At 37.5% G+C, this 16201-nt stretch overlaps 1 protein-coding gene across 4 annotated transcripts; it reads right to left on the bottom strand.

Moving 5' to 3' along the window:
• Nucleotides 1-4408: 4408 nt before the first annotated feature.
• On the bottom strand, nucleotides 4409-14362 carry LOC148031419 (putative laccase-11). 4 transcript variants are annotated; one of them, XM_087685750.1, is made up of 8 exons: nucleotides 14111-14362; nucleotides 13531-13682; nucleotides 11387-11637; nucleotides 10725-10853; nucleotides 9754-10021; nucleotides 8312-8693; nucleotides 6699-7062; nucleotides 4409-5081 (listed from the first exon to the last, which is right to left on the bottom strand). In XM_087685750.1, exons 1-8 carry the CDS (start codon nucleotides 14231-14233, stop codon nucleotides 4957-4959), a joined length of 1794 nt encoding a protein of 597 aa, XP_087541876.1. In that variant the 5' UTR covers nucleotides 14234-14362; the 3' UTR covers nucleotides 4409-4956. The 4 variants fall into 4 exon arrangements, with proteins under 4 accessions (XP_087541876.1, XP_087541877.1, XP_087541878.1 ...); XM_087685751.1 differs by having other exon boundaries at nucleotides 13603-13682; XM_087685752.1 differs by lacking the exon at nucleotides 13531-13682 and having other exon boundaries at nucleotides 14111-14225.
• Nucleotides 14363-16201: the final 1839 nt, after the last annotated feature.

The following is a 16201-nucleotide window of genomic DNA, read 5'->3' as shown; positions in this document are numbered from 1 at the left end:
CTTTAGATATTGCTTGCAACATTTCAATCACCTGTGGGGATAAAGGGAAGCTCCAAGCTCATCTTCCCCAACTCCAACATCTTTGCTTAGCTTCAGGATCCTTTCAAGTGAAACGACCAAAGTGCCATTCATAGCATCTTCTGACTCCCCGTGACATGCCAATAACAATATGAAGTAATTGTTTCAGTACAGTCAATATAGAGGATATTAAGCCTTTAATGGATTGTACAACTTGCATCTCTTAACTAACAATTCTTCACTGATCAGAGCGTTGTCTTCACCTGAATGCAAATCCTCTACATTTTCCTGCAAATCACCCTCATTACAACAAGTGCTACCTTTTAGTTCATCAACATGAATGCTTGCATCACCATCAAGCTCTCCGTTAGTCACCTCTACAATCTCTTTCACGATACTATCTTCTCTGAATTCATTCAGTTCCCAAAGGACATCTTTAACTGATACAGCAAGTTGTTTGTGGGGCTCTTCTTGACTACTTCATAGGCTTCCCATACATGTCCTACTAGCACTAGTAAGTCAAGCTCCTCTCATTTGTTTCCCTATCCTAGAAAGGTAACAACAACCCTCAAAAGCTCCAAGCTTGTTGATTGCAACAACTCGCATAGAATATGACCTTGTACTAGTCATCGAGTTCTCCATATTTAATCAAGATCAACTCCAAACTGCAACATATTGAGGAATTTCAAGGCTGCTACTCAGCATAGCTTCTCCACAAAATCTGCTTTGTAATTACAATTAACCTTTTGGCCTCAATACATCGATCGCAACCATAGTGACAATAAACACTCCAGCTTTCTGGGCTTCTTTCTTTTCCATCCTCGATTACCAGTTGTGTTCTACATATGCCACTGTAAAAAAGAGGCAATGCTTTATCCAAAGAAATTGCAAACAATGTTGCAAGAGCAATCTCTGGGCTGATTTAGGTAACACTGAAAAAGCACTAGTCCAGGTCATGCCACGTTTATAGTTGCAGCCTTCATGCCATCGCCATATCCATCCTCAAATGCAAAATATCCCCCCCCATGAGATATTCATAGCCCATCAGAAAAAGCCCCACGCGAGTGCTCTCACAAAGTCCCAAAGACCATACACAACTACTAATGGTCTCCATGTCATGTCATGTGACAAAGAATCATCACGAATCAATGGTACCTTTAACTTATATTTTAAATACTCCTTTTGATTTAACACCACAAGCCCATTAGAAGACCTTTAACTTATCTTCTCTTTTAGCCCTCGTGTTCGGGCTTCTTCCTCAAAATGGTCCCCAATGCACACAAGCCTAAGGGTGAATGAATACCCTTTCCTAAGGGTCCCAAGCATTCATACGAGTTACCACACACACACACATTCACGCGGGCTATTTGCACTTGAGTACTACTCAACGAATACAAAAATTTTAGGATGGAATCAAGCAATCAAATTTTCAAACTAATAGTTCAAATTGAACAACAAACGAAAAGACACACAACAAAAAAAAAAATCCTAATGACGCTGACTAATGAGTTCAAATTCCTGGCGAAAAACTCTATCCTCAAGTTCGCAGTGGTAGATGCGCAGCATCACGACAACGTCACTTCATGTTATGAAGCCATTCTTTACGAGGGAGCATGTGATCTTTTTGAATCCATTACTACATTAATGAATCTTACCACGAAAATAGGAAAATTTGGGTTTAGAACTCAAGAAATAGATTTGTTATGGTGAAAGCAGTGAAGGAAGTACAAATTAGCTTCGAAAATTGTAAATCAAGATGTATTGTAGTTTTGCTATATCAAAGTTGAAATTGTGATTGTAATATGAGGAAAGGGTAATCCCCATGGGGTATTCTTGTTCCCCTCTTTGATGTAATATTTATCTTTGTTGGTTTGAAATAGAATTTATTAAAAATATATCTTGATTGGGTAAGTTTGAAATGTTGGTAACTTTTAATGTTTCTTCTGTTTTTTATGGATGACCTTATATTGATTAATAACTTATTTTTCAATCAATGTTTTATTTCTTAAAAACTAGTAAAAGACAATCATCCATGGAGTATCTACCCCTTGGATATTACTTCCCTAGAGTGCACATATAACACATATGGATCCACATAATTGAATCCTAATATGAAGCTACACATGCCTTTTATCGGTAATGTACAACTTGTACTTCCTAGAAACATGATAAATTTAGGTATAGCAGTATGACTTTTATCAATGCATTTTGAAACATACCTAAATTTATGGCTCAAAAAGTAGATGCATCAAATGTAGTTTTGATTATTTATAATGCTTATACCACCTTTTTCCGTTTCACTAATATCATGTGTTTGATTTACTTTTTTTTTTTGAAGATTTGCATGTTAAAAAATTAAAGTAATTTTTAAAAAATGGACAATTTCCTAAAACTAGATGTAATATTCAAGAGCTTATTATAAGTCTTGATTGGTTCTCCCCACCTTGTTGGTCCCACTCTTGAGTAAGGGGTTGGTCACAAAAAAAAAAAACACGCACGCACACACACACACACACACACACACACACATGTGGCTTCCATCAAGTAATAGCCTTCCTCCCTTAATTTTCTTTCTTGGGGTAGCCAGTCGCTTTAGCATATTTCATAACCAAAAAGGCATTCTTTGCTTTGCACCTCTCCATCTACTTGATCTTAATGCAAGCTTGATGTAAAAGATAGCCAATAGTCTAAATAAGGCAGTCTCTATTCAACTTCATTCCTTCCTTTGGCTTTCAAGGTTTTTTTCCCTTTTTTCTTCCTATCGTGGTATGCAATAAACAATGAGAGCATTACATGGTCTCTACAAGCTAGTTTCTTTGCAAACAATGGTTCTCATCTTGGCATCCTTCTTTTAGGTTGGCCTCTACCATGGTTTTCTCTTGAGTTATTGTATAAATAGAGGGGGATATGGATTGAATCTATTACAAAACTTGACTCTAATGGCAATAGTACTGTGAATCTAGCTGCATCCAAGGACATGGTATGTGGAATTTAGGCTCAAATAATGCTTGGTACCATGAGACAATCACAAGCAACACAACAGAAAGACAAACTCATACTTGCATGCTCAATGGGGTACAAACACAAATTCTTTCTAGATGATTCTATTCTTCAATATTTTACTAATGTTTTTTAAAAGGATATTTCTATTATTATCATGATTGGTGAAATCATGTCATTGCAGTGTTATCATATCATTATCATTAGTCTTGTTATTGTCTTTGTTGTTATTATAGCATTGTAATTATTAATATTATTGCTACAATCATTGCTATATCATCCCCCATGACTACGAATCTCATATAATTTAAGCTTAAGGGGGTTGCTTGGACCCAATTTTCAAATGTTGTAAATAAACAAGGCAGGCAGGCGTGCGCGCACGCACGCACATGCACACGACACGCACACGCACACGCACACGAACACGCACACGCACACGCACACGTACACACACACACACACACACACTCTCTCTCTCTCTCTCTCTCTCTCTCTCTCTCTCTCTCTCTCTCTCTCTCTCTCTCTCTCTCTCTCTCTCTCTCTCTCTCTCTCTCTCTCTCTCTCTGTGTTTCACATATATTTTCCTTACATATGAAGTGTGGAATATGAAGCTATAAGAGCTAGCTCCAAGATCTCTCACATCTATGGTTTGTCATTTGGGTTGTCTACATAGATGGGCCACATACTTGTAGAGATGCTTGGACATATTAGAATCTAATAGGGCCATTCACAAATTCATGTTGTTTTATTACTGATAGTTAGCTTTAAATGCTATGATAGATTTGAGAGACATGTGAGCTTCATCTTGAAGCCTCAATGACTTCTAATTTGTGAATGAGTAAATCAAATAGTATTTTGGAAGACAAATTCTAGTAGAGATAAGGCTTCTAATTAATCATGTTTGTAAGCATCATATTAGTCCTATTACTTGTTATAATGTAAAATTGAAGCTCTTAAATAAAGTTAGAAAGGTACGATGGCAAATTATATTTGGAAGTTTTTGGATGCAATGTATATGTAAAATTAACTATAATAAAATGGAATGGAGAAACCTAATTTCTAAAATCCCTTTGTGTAAGTCTAGTTAAAAAATCATAAATGATGTCTAAAACATGTAAATAATTTAATTGGATTCTAAGCTAGAGCATATGTCACACAACTTCCTTGATATCGAATGTGGATTTTGAAACGATATCAAATGTGGATCTCATCAAGCTCAACTACTAAACATACTAAATGGAAACTCCAATTTATTGATGTAACAATTATTTTAGATTTTTAAGGATTTAATTTTGAAATGGTTAAATATACATTGATCACATGTTAATTCTAGCCAAAAAATAGCAAACAAGGTTTGATTGCATTTGAAGATTTCTCATTATAGGGAATATTAAAGCTTTTTTGCTCCTTATGTTGCATAACCTTGGTCTTGCCTTCTCAATCTACAAGTGTGTGAGATATCTTCTTGATGTGATTTTGGAATGATTTTAACATTTAGATCTTTGGGCTTGGGGTAGAGATTAGTCAAACATAGATAAAGATAGCGAATGGCTTCAACATAAGGGATACTTTGAGCTTGTGGGCTTCAAATAGGAATGTACTCACATAAGGGGATATTTAATTTGAAATTTTGAAATTTTCATGCAAGGGATGATTTGATTCTCAGATAGATACATCATAAGGGCTTGTATAAGGGGTCTATCTAATCTTAAAAAGTTTGTAAGTATCTTGTATTTTAAAATAAGTTTGGAGGGATTGCATCAATTGTTCCCCTTGAATATGAAGTTAGAAAGGTTAACTTAAAAGGATTGGAGACATGTAATTGCACATAAGTCAAGCTTTGATAAGCCAGGAATGCAAACTTAAAATAGATGTTTGCATCTATAATTTTCTAACTGTACCACATTTATCTACTTACTTTGTACTTATAAGTTGTCTTTAGCAATGGGGAAGGTCATTTGGGGGAGGTGGAAGTATACAATTCTCACCATCAAGGACAACAAATGCCATTGCCATGCCCCATGATTGATGGATGTCAAAGTGACAATGGAGGAACCACACCCCTGGAAAATTATACAACCATGTTTAGAATACATTTCCTTACATAAATGTAATTTTTCTTCATTATTTCTCCTATCACCTTAAATTATGAGAGACCAATGAGAATTTTATGACCAAAATGGAAATTTGAAAGACTTATCAAAATTTCTCTTATTTGAGGATTTGTGTAGTGTAAGAGCATAGAGAAGCAACATTGGGTGTACAAGTGAAGCGACATGGCATTCAAGACTAATGTAACCTAGTCTATGGTTGTTAATGGCAAGTCAAAACTGCATGTTGGTGAGTTGTACTTTTGTTAATGTGTAGTACAAAACATTTTTATTTTTTGGATCTCTCTATATATGCTTAGTATTTACACATTTTATTTCACTCTATGAACATCTACAAACAAAATGTAAGAAGTATATGGCATAAATACAAACATTTAATGTCAAAACACACACATACATATTGATATAGATGTACATAATGCATGAGTGTATGCACATACAAACACACATGTTTCCTATGGTAGATTATATCAATGTGTGCAAGAATGTGTGGGAAACCTGAATAGGGGGGTGAAAACCCACCATGAAGTACAAAGGTAAAAATAATGCCACACACTAGACTTAACATACCCAAGGGTAGAATTCATAAATGGGAAATGATAAAGATTACTCAAGGGAGGATAAAAAGAATAGGCATGTGAAAGCTTCACTATATGGTTGTTTTGTTGTTTTAACTAATGAAAAAACAAAACAGGCACAATGTAATTACAAGGTTTTGCAAAAGGTATGTGTAACCAAAATATATTTGTATTTGTATATATAATTGGGAAGAAAGTAGAAGAAGATTATGATGACGGAAGAGGAAGATTATGAATAATTGCATGCTAGACTCCTAATGTGAAGAAGAGGGAGAAACAAAAGATGAAGAGTCCAAGGAAAAGAGAAGTTGAAGACAACAAACAAGAAGGAAAATGAGAGGGCACATTATGTGGTGCTAGAGCATTGCATGGGTGACTTTTTCTTTTTCTCTTGCACTAATTTTGATGTGGTTGACAAAAAGAAAAAACATTCGAGCCCTTGAAAGAAGAAGTTAAAAAACTTACAAGGCATCCTAGTTTTTTTGTCTAAATTTTCAATAATGTGAGTTTTGTCCCCACCACTAGGGGTGATGGCCGTGAAGTTGTTGTTTATCCCCACCACTAGGGATGATGCAAATACATTACCGAAATTAATATAAAGCACACAAGTTAGTTGGGGTGATTTTCCTGAGAAGAATGGGCTAGATCCCTAGAACCTTTACTATATAGCATACCCGAGTCAAATCAAAAGAACATACGTGATGCTAAAATGGGCTGATGGATAAGCACGGTAATATGGGTGTATGTATCCATAAGCATGGTTAGAGCATACACTAAAAAGAACAATTATATACAAGATTATAATGAGGCCTTATCAATAATAAGCGGGCAGGCTTACCAATTATTAGGGGGTTATATAGCTCAAGTGGTTGGAGTGTGAGCATGGGTGGGGTTGTGAGATCAAGGCATCGTTCAAATTGCAAGCGTTTCTCAAAGAAATGATGGTAATAGCAAGGCTAAGGGGAGAAGGAGAAGGCCGAAGGAGCAATACCCGGGTTAGTGGCTCGGAAGCGGACGGCGGCCCAGCCGGCAGCAGGGACGACGATGGTGTTGCGGGAGGGCGGGTCGAGGAGGTTGAAGGAGGAGGCGGGGCGGGTGGCAGGGTCGTAGTTGCCGTGGCCCGTGCCCACCACCCAGAAGTTGTGGCCGTGCAGGTGGATGGGGTGGCTCTCCTGCGGCAGCAGCGCCACCGTGTTCTGAAACACCACCTGCACTGTGCTGTTGTACGCCACCACCCGCACCCTCGTCCCCCTCTCCGTCAACGACAGCTCCCTTGACCCCGTGTAGTTGTAGCGCTGCGTTGGCCCATCCGGGAAGTTAGCCTCGAACACACCTCCCGCGTTATTGTAGTACGCCTGCACATGTACAGTACGCAAATCAACATTTTCTGTTCGTGAATGCTTCCTTCCGTTGCGCGCACATTACCTAGATGACGATATCGCCAGTCCTACAAGTTATGAAGAGCTCGTAATCTGCATCTTAACGAGATTCATGACCCCCCAACTGCCAAAACTTATTGTACAAACCATGATCAACAACGTCAATGTGGTCTTGGCATATTGATGAATAAGAAGCGATGATGATGATCATGATAAAAGAGTAGTTTTGGCATGATGAATAAGAAGTGATGATGATGATCATGATAAAAGAGTAGCAAAAGCCACTCCTCGGAATGATGATAATGATGGCAATGCTACATTATAGTCCTAAAAAGGAGGATGATGACCATATGCCATAGTCCTAGAAATGATGAGTAAGAAGTAATGATGATGATAAAAGTGTAGGGAAGTAATCCTAGCGATGATCATCGTAATCGAAAACTATGAAAGGAGTCTTAGAAGGTGATATAAGTTCAATAGGAAATGATGATGAAAATGCCCTAGGCATAATGGTGATGATCACACATTGGTGGTATTGAGAGTGTTGAGGTAGCCCTAGGAACAATAACGATAATTTTGATAGGTGATCTTGGAACAATGCTCGAGGTATAAGCCCTTACAATGATAATCATCATCTTGATAAGAAACAATCACCAAAACACTAGCCCTTGAAATGTCTCTAATTATTAACACCAAAACAACCCTTTGGCACATAGTGATTGTTTGAATTTGAAGGTGGGTCTTGGCCATTTCAGGTGTCAAGTGACACTTGAAAGTTGGGGGCAAGGTGTCCAAGCTGAATCCATAATATTACATGGCAAGTCGTCAATGGTATATGGGCTATATAAGTATATGTGCACTTACATACATGTATATATACATATATGATATGTAAGCTGAGTTTGTGCACAAATGCAATACCTAAATCTTCCAAAGCGTTTGAAATCTTAGATAGCAAAGACCTTGATAATTAGGATTTAAACTAGTTTAGGAATTTTCTATTTCTTGCATAATTTATGTTATGGTAAACATAATCAAAACTATGAGCCTGAATAAGGCTAGAGGAAAATTAGCTTAGGAATTTTCTACATCTTACATAATTTATGTATGGTAAACATAATCAAAACTATTTACAGCCTGAATAAGACTAGAGGATATTGCTGATGCATGATGAAGATAGATGGTGAGCCAATTACAGAAAGGGAAGTTGTGATATCTTGAATACCTGGAGGATGGACATGGATGGCTGCACAAAACTGATGTTGTTGAGGTGGGTGGCAATCTTGAGGCCCGAGGGGGTGGGGCAGAGGGAGCCAGGGGGGTCGCAGGGACGGAAGGCGTATCCCACCGTGTACAACAACTCCAGCTCCACCTCACGCGGGACGTCCATGTAGTAGTAGTAGACCGGCGGCTGGCGGTTGCCAGCTGAGCTGGCAGGCGTTTGTTGGCTGCGCAGGCTGTCGTAGAAAGCGAAGGCGGCCGCGGAGTCGTTGTGGGCAGGCAGGTTCGGCAGGGGCAGCCCTCCGTCGGTGCTGTCGGGCAGCCAGTAGTCGTCGGCGTAGTTCAAGATGGCTGTGGCAGGCGTCATGACGTAACCGAGCGCGTCTCTGCTCCCATAAAATTTATTAAATTAAATTTGAGAACATCATTCTCATCAATACCTAATGCTTTGTCATATGATCCTTAGAGTGTCGCATTAAGAGGGCTTTCTCCGGAGCCCAAAGTTACTTGAAAATATCCCCTTTGAAGTTTGCATGGTGAGTTTGGAAAGGAATCCCATGAAAATTTTGTAAACTAGGAGAAGTTATGAAACAAGTATGATAGTTTCACCATCATTACTTACAATAGGACGTAATTCCATTCCTTTAACTTCCACCTCTCATTGCTACCGCATACGCATCACCAATCGCATTGGTCATCATAGTTATTGTTAAGAGTGTTAGAAGGTACTTCCAAATTTCATATTATCTGTTTGATATGCATTTTCAAACTCACTGTGAGAAACCCCTCTAACACTTTGAATATATGTATATGCATATGAGCGGATGTACAATAATATTATGATAAACTTGTATGGTAATTATATAATTGGCTAGACTTACAACCATTATATAATCTAACCATGTAATAAGAAGTATATGAGATTTTCCAGTATTTTGGATAAAAGGGGTTGTTTTCCCTTGTTTTTTTCCCATATAGTGTTTAACTTTGTGAGCTTTGCTTAGAAGGCACCACATACATAGCTAGGTGGGATTAGGGAGAGAGAGTATATGAGATTTTCCCAGATTTTGGATAAAAGGGGTTGTTTTCCCTTGTTTTTTTCCCATATAGTGCTTAACTTTGTGAGCTTTTGCTTAGAAGGCACCACATACATAGCTAGGTGGGATTAGGGAGAGAGGCCCTACAGCTAGCTAGGTATATTTGATTCCTCCCTTACAAAAACGAGGGGTGTTGTCATATCTGACAAAGTTGGATTGTAATGAGATCATATCGATAGCTAATAACATTATAACGGGCTAGCAAAAAGTATATAATGGGCCAGTGTAATAATGATTATATAATCGGCCAGGATAACGATAATGGTATAATGAGCCAATACAATATTAATGATGCTTTAAAGGATGTATAATTATCAAGCAGTACAATACGTATAATAAGATTTGATACCTGGGTGGGGAGGAGTAGATGGAGGCGGCCATGAAGAAGCGTGAGCAGAAGGCGGTGAGGGAGCTGAGGGCGCGGAACATGACGGAGAGGGTCTGGCCTGGCGCCAGCACCAGCGTGTCGGTGGCATGCGGCGCCGTGTACTCGGCGTCCGCCTCCACCACCGTCAGGCTGTGGTTGGCTATCCCAAAGAACACCTGGAAGTTCAACGCCGCGTTGATCACCGGCAGCAGATACGTCTTCCCATACTCCACGTTGTATATACCCACATCTGCTCATCCAATATTTTCACCCATCATCACGTTAGATAACATTACCTGCATGCACGTATAACATATCATAGTTGTTTTCTATTCTATGAACCCGCTTGACGACAATGAACCCAAGTATAAATGAAGTGGGATGTCGAAACCTTCGAGGAATGACAACGTTTTCTCGCACGATACAACCGTCTACATATGCACATGCTATGTGTTGGTACGTGCGAATAACAAGCACTTGGATGTATTCCTTAAAGTAAGCATACTAATCATCATACTACAAATGGTGTGTGAAAGAGAGGGGGGGAGGGGAGTGTCTATTGTACAATTCTTAATGCCTTGATATTATTTGTTCATAAAAATTTCCCCAAATTATAATTACTACTATTGTGGTGTTATCTCATTCATCATAGAATGTTGCTACCTTAGATATGTGTGGCTATAGAAATCTACCTCCATAGATTCTAAGATAGGATGCACCAGACACTTAATTTATTATTTCTCCTTTGGATACTAGCTCGCATACAATTGTATGTAACCATCTCAAGCACATCCATTGGGAATACACTTGCGCATATTTCATGAATAGAGAATGGAGAGTGTGTGTGAGAGCATGTACAACAGATATTCATTAATAAGTGTGTAAAACTATCATTCCAAGGACATTTAAAGTTAATAAATGATCTAAAACAACCAACCCTTTGCTCATCTCACCATCTTCTGAGCAATTATACAAAAGTCCAGGTCCCCCATTTATAGTGAGTGCATCTGAATAGTTGTACTTTCCTCCAGTAGCAAGGGCATTAGCAATAACTTCTTCGACATCCCCATTCCACCACTCACCTAACAAAGGTTGCTAGTGAGTCAATTACTTGTAAGTAAACTAAGGTACAACCATATACGAGACAAGCTTTCATAAACCAAATTTTCAATGCAAATTAACCACTAGCTTTGGTAATGTCATGTTCACATGCTTGCTACTCAATTGTACACTAAGAACAATCTTGTGAAATATTGAAAGTAGATGAACTTGGGGATTGTGGAAAAACCCATGTGATCACATTTTCCTTGGCTACCAATATATTTGGGATGAGTATTATATATGTAATAATTGAACAACATTAATTTGATAAGGATTTGACCAAATGTCTATGAAGAAGATGACATTTCCTTGTATGATTGTCACTTGAGATCTTATATTTTCAAAGTGAATGGTGACTCAATCATGGCAATGACTAATTCATAGTTTACTTAGCATAAAGTTTACATTCTTTTCATTCACTTTTCTAAACTTGTGCTCCTTCGCATGGACTAAAAGGTATTGTAAAAACTCATTAGAAATCCCCTAATACTTGCAAAAGATTTGAAAATTTTACCTATAAGGAGGGGTGGCAACTCCTCATCTGGTTTAGGAAATGGACGTTGGTGTGCACCTAACTTGGGGCGTATTATGAATGCTCCATAAAGGGTTGCTCTTTGCCAACTATTATGGGCATGCCACAAAAGCGTTCCTCTTTGGCCAACAACATCAAATCTATGGGTGTAGGTTTGGTTGAATTGGATAGGGCATTGTGTAATGTAAGCAACACCATCAGCCCAACAACTCATAAATTGTCTTACCCCATGCCTATAATCAATATGCAATCGCAAGTCAATTTGGTGAAAAATAACTCAAGTCTAGGGTTAGAGTTATTGTAAGAGAATGATATAAAAACAATTTGGAGTATAAGAGCCTTGTCAAAAATGAATTACGAAATTGCTTTTTTCTAATTCATAGAACTCATATTGATGTTGAAGGCATGTGGTTCTTGTCATTTTTACCAACAATCTCAAACCTTGGGAAATGAATAATGAGTTATAAATTGTAAATGATATAAATATAGGTGCACAACCCACTAGGGAGTATCTTGGTGTGAGATCTTGGTTAACATGTGTTGCTATTGAGGAAAGGTTAGTGAGTTTGTGTGTCCACACTTTTTCGTATTGCACATGAGGACTGTATATTTAGAATTCATAATGAGTAAATGACATCTTAAAAAAGTAAGTATAATTCAATGGGTCTATCAAATCCTTATGCTCAAATTTTGAGAAATGGTGGAATGTGCCTATACACATCTCATGTGTACATATGTATATGTGTTACTAACTACACGTACACATATATATGGACACATGCATATATACATACATACCTCAAAGCATAATAAAGTACACATGCATACATGCATTCTATATACATATACATGTACACACAAGGAGTAATCTATTTTTGAACATGCAAATATATTAAATGCTACCTTAGTATAAGGACATTCAAGTTTAAATTGCCATATCAACAACTTATACATATATACATACATGTCATGTATCTACATAGCTTGTATACATGTGCTAATTTGTCCATTTTGTGTGTGTGTGTGTGTGTGTGTAACTTGACCATATGGTATGTGGTGGTGATAGCCTACTAGCTTGCAACTTGATGTCTTAATTAGAGCTATAACTAAATGATCTTTTGGGAAACTAAAGAGATGCATCTCATGATTAATTATTAGTATCTAAAGGTAGCATCTCATAATAATCATAAATACCTAGTACATGAATATATAGAATTAGTATCAATGACATGTTTAGAAAATAGGTACAGTTGTCAAGGCAAGTTGTGTATATAGTAAATTACTTGGTTTGACTACATTTTTTATTTAGGCACTATACATGTATCATACATATTGATTCAATGTTTATATCTATTTAGCTAAACTCTACACTAGATGAAACTATGACATGACTTAACCTTACATTCATTTGATTCCTCACAAATATGCTATATAATTAGTATGCGTGTTCCATATTCCATTATTTATAAGAGGCCTTAGCCTAGCTATACATTCATGACTTCAAATCACGCTATTTGAATTTGCGAACACCCCAAACGTATTAGTGAATGCTACCTACATTACAAAGTTTCAAAATATTCTTTCCATGTGAAGTTGCATGGACTTATATATGGGTGACCAACTTCTAGGATTTGCATCAAGAGCTAGAACAAATGAGTTCTAGTTTTTTTAACTACAAGTGGCCTTGCGTATTAGGACTTACAACATTTGAAAAAAGTTCAAGGTGTACAAACCATCACCATGCATAAGAGCTATATAAAGAATGTACAATTACTCGTGAGAATGCAAGCACAACATAAGGATTTGGGCATAAGTCCAACTAGTAGGTAAACCATGTTTCAAGAAACATTATGGTACTATACAATGTATATCATATAGAAGGTGAATTAGGAAATGCTACTAATCTAGTAGTATTTTGATTGAATAGTGTTGTATTGTAGAGCTATGTAGATATACATCAAGAAAGGGAGTGTTCTAGTAGAATAAATATGTATTTACATAGATAAATACATAGAGAGAAATTGACCATGCAACAATGCAACAAATGTACATGTAATAGTGTGGCAATTTAGGTAGAACAAGTCAATTAAAATCCTAGAATAAGTCAAGGTTCGTTGTTGGGGTACCAATGGATGGTGATGTTGTTAGCAACAAGGTTGGTGACCTTCACAACTACATGATCTCCCTCAGTTACATACACATTTGGACCAGGAAATTGACCGTTGATGGATAGCACTGACTTCGTATGGCAAAGCCTTGTGACTGTGGCATACTGGACCTATACAGGAACAACAACATCACCATGACCATTAATGAAAAGCATGTTTGGTAGCAAATACTAAAACCTTCCACTCAAAATTTTGGAGGGATTTTCGAATCAAATTACATGCATTTGCTATTTTGACACTAGAAAGTTTGTAGGTTTTAAAAAATCTTCTTTAGATTCTGAAGGATCTTGGATCGAGGATTTTGCAATTCATTTCACGTGATACCTCGGTCTTTCGCCATGGACACTGAAATTTCATCGTCATCATCACGCAGTCATGAACTGACGAGTTATATGAGCCAATGCAGGAATTAAAGACGGCAATCTTACATAACGGCTTATAGAGGCAGATGTCTAGCTATGCAGTATGCCCACAAATTCAATCTCCGAGCAACTTTACTTGATCTGGTTCGATCAATATGATCATGATCAGGACTTACTGTCCATTCAAAGTAGCGGGTTGCCGAGTGGGCTACTCGCGATTGCAGGAGTATATTAATCCCGCAAAGAGTGAAGAAGAGGACGAGGTAGCTGCCAGCCTTGAGCAGTACGAGGGACTCCATATTACTGCGCCGGGGATGAGAATTATCGGCCTGTTGATCGGATAATTTGTTCGTAAGCTGAGAAAACGAACAGTGCGCAGCCTCATGTCGACAGAAGTTATTATGACGATCATGCAGAGGACGATTGCATGCTAGCTAGGGCTTATTGAGCGTGAGCCCAGGCCGCCATTAATTTATGTGTTGTAGGATCAAGCTGGTCAATACGGGGTGAGAGCCAGCAGGCCGGCGCATGCGTCGGGCGTGGCTCAGGTGACGGTTGCGAGCATGCGTTTTGCGTGCCCTCGCAATATTGCTCGTCTAAAGTACACCTGCATGCAGCTTTTGCTCGTCCTCCATCACTCTCTGCATCATCTTGTACCACTTGCATATATTTGCTTGGACCAGAGTACACATGATCACATAGCCAAAATCTTTGTGGATCAATCCATTAAAAATGTGGCCTACATGATATAGCCAAAATTTTTGTGGATCAATCCTTAGAAATGTGGCTTTGGTTAATATGCAACACGTCATTTGAGGCATTGCTCTATGAATCAAGCCATAATATGCGCAAGATATAGGGATACAAGCTAAACTTCTAGACAAAGATGGTTGGGGTCTATATGAAATTGTTACATTTTGTGGGCACTTTCTAATAATAAGCTTGTCCGAATGATAATTGATAAAAAGTAGCTGCAATCTATGTTCTCAGTTTTTGCGTTTGTAAGATTATTATGGAGTTCCTAGACTAACTCATAACATAAAGTTTGTTGAATTGGTAGTCAAACATGATTTGCGTCGATTTTGAAATGATATGGATGGTTGAACCTAATATCTCATTATTGCAAATGTGAGATTTTTGTGATCTTGCAAGTGCTAATATAGCTAAGTTGTAATTTGGACTTTGAAATTCAAAGTTGATCTTTCGATTACCTCTTGTTCCTATTGTCTTTCAATATCCAAGTTCTATATAAATTCTTATTGCAACTTATTAACACCTTGCAAATTGTCACCCCTTTGGGATGGCTAGCATAAGAGGCACAAAAAATCCTAATAATAGCAATGGTTTGTAATTCTCGTGATTAAGATATACATTGTGATCTCACACCTTGAAGATCTTAACTAATACGTAACTTCAACAATTCTCAATAGTTTTGTTGCCATGATGAATAGGAAATCCCTACTCTCGATATGTGTCATATCTTTGATCTCAAGCACTAGTTCAAAACTTGATAAAACTCAATCTCCTATACACTCCTCATTGTTCTCAAGGACTTGGTTGATACTTCACTTTGAATGCTTTGAAACTTATGCCATCTAAATTTGTAATCATGTAACTATTGGAAAAGGGTGTATAATTCTCCACTATTAACAAGCCTAAAGGTAAACTCTTGATGAAATTCAATGTGGACATTACATGGAAATATGGTTGTAGGTGAGGAAATAGAACATTTTTTGAACTAGGAAAAAAGAGTGTCCAATATCCCTACAATCATGTTTACAATTGTGTCAACGGGCCCACATCTATAGGCATGTCCAATTCCAAGTCTTAAGTGATTTTTAAATAGCAAATGTAAACACAATTGTAGACATGATCCCATCTATAATTTTTATGTGGTTTTTTAATGTGCTAGCAAAAAATGCAATGCTTACTTTAGTGGAAAAAAAAAAGGAGCTACTAATCATAGAATTGTGGCCAGAGCCACGATCATGCAAGCAACAGCTCCTTAGTCTCCTTTCACACCTTCTTATGCGCATGTTGATAAATGTTTATATGAATAGAATCGACATACAAAAGAACAAACAATAATATGCCTTGATACAATAAAGTATATAATTCAAATACAAAACAACAAAGTGAATGACTATAAATCCTTCTGATTTCCAATTGACCATGATCTTTCATATTTAGAATGATCAAGGAAAGAGAAATCTATGATGGCTCTTGTAATATACCTTCTTCAACTAGCTAACACTACAAGATACACG

Source organism: Lygodium microphyllum, chromosome 9, assembly GCF_053477565.2.
Source record: "Lygodium microphyllum isolate KBCC chromosome 9, Lygodium_microphyllum_v1.1.10, whole genome shotgun sequence".
Taxonomy (NCBI): Eukaryota; Viridiplantae; Streptophyta; class Polypodiopsida; order Schizaeales; family Lygodiaceae; genus Lygodium; species Lygodium microphyllum.
The sequence above is the reverse complement of the archived record's forward strand: the minus strand, read 5'-3'. Positions and strand labels throughout refer to the sequence as shown.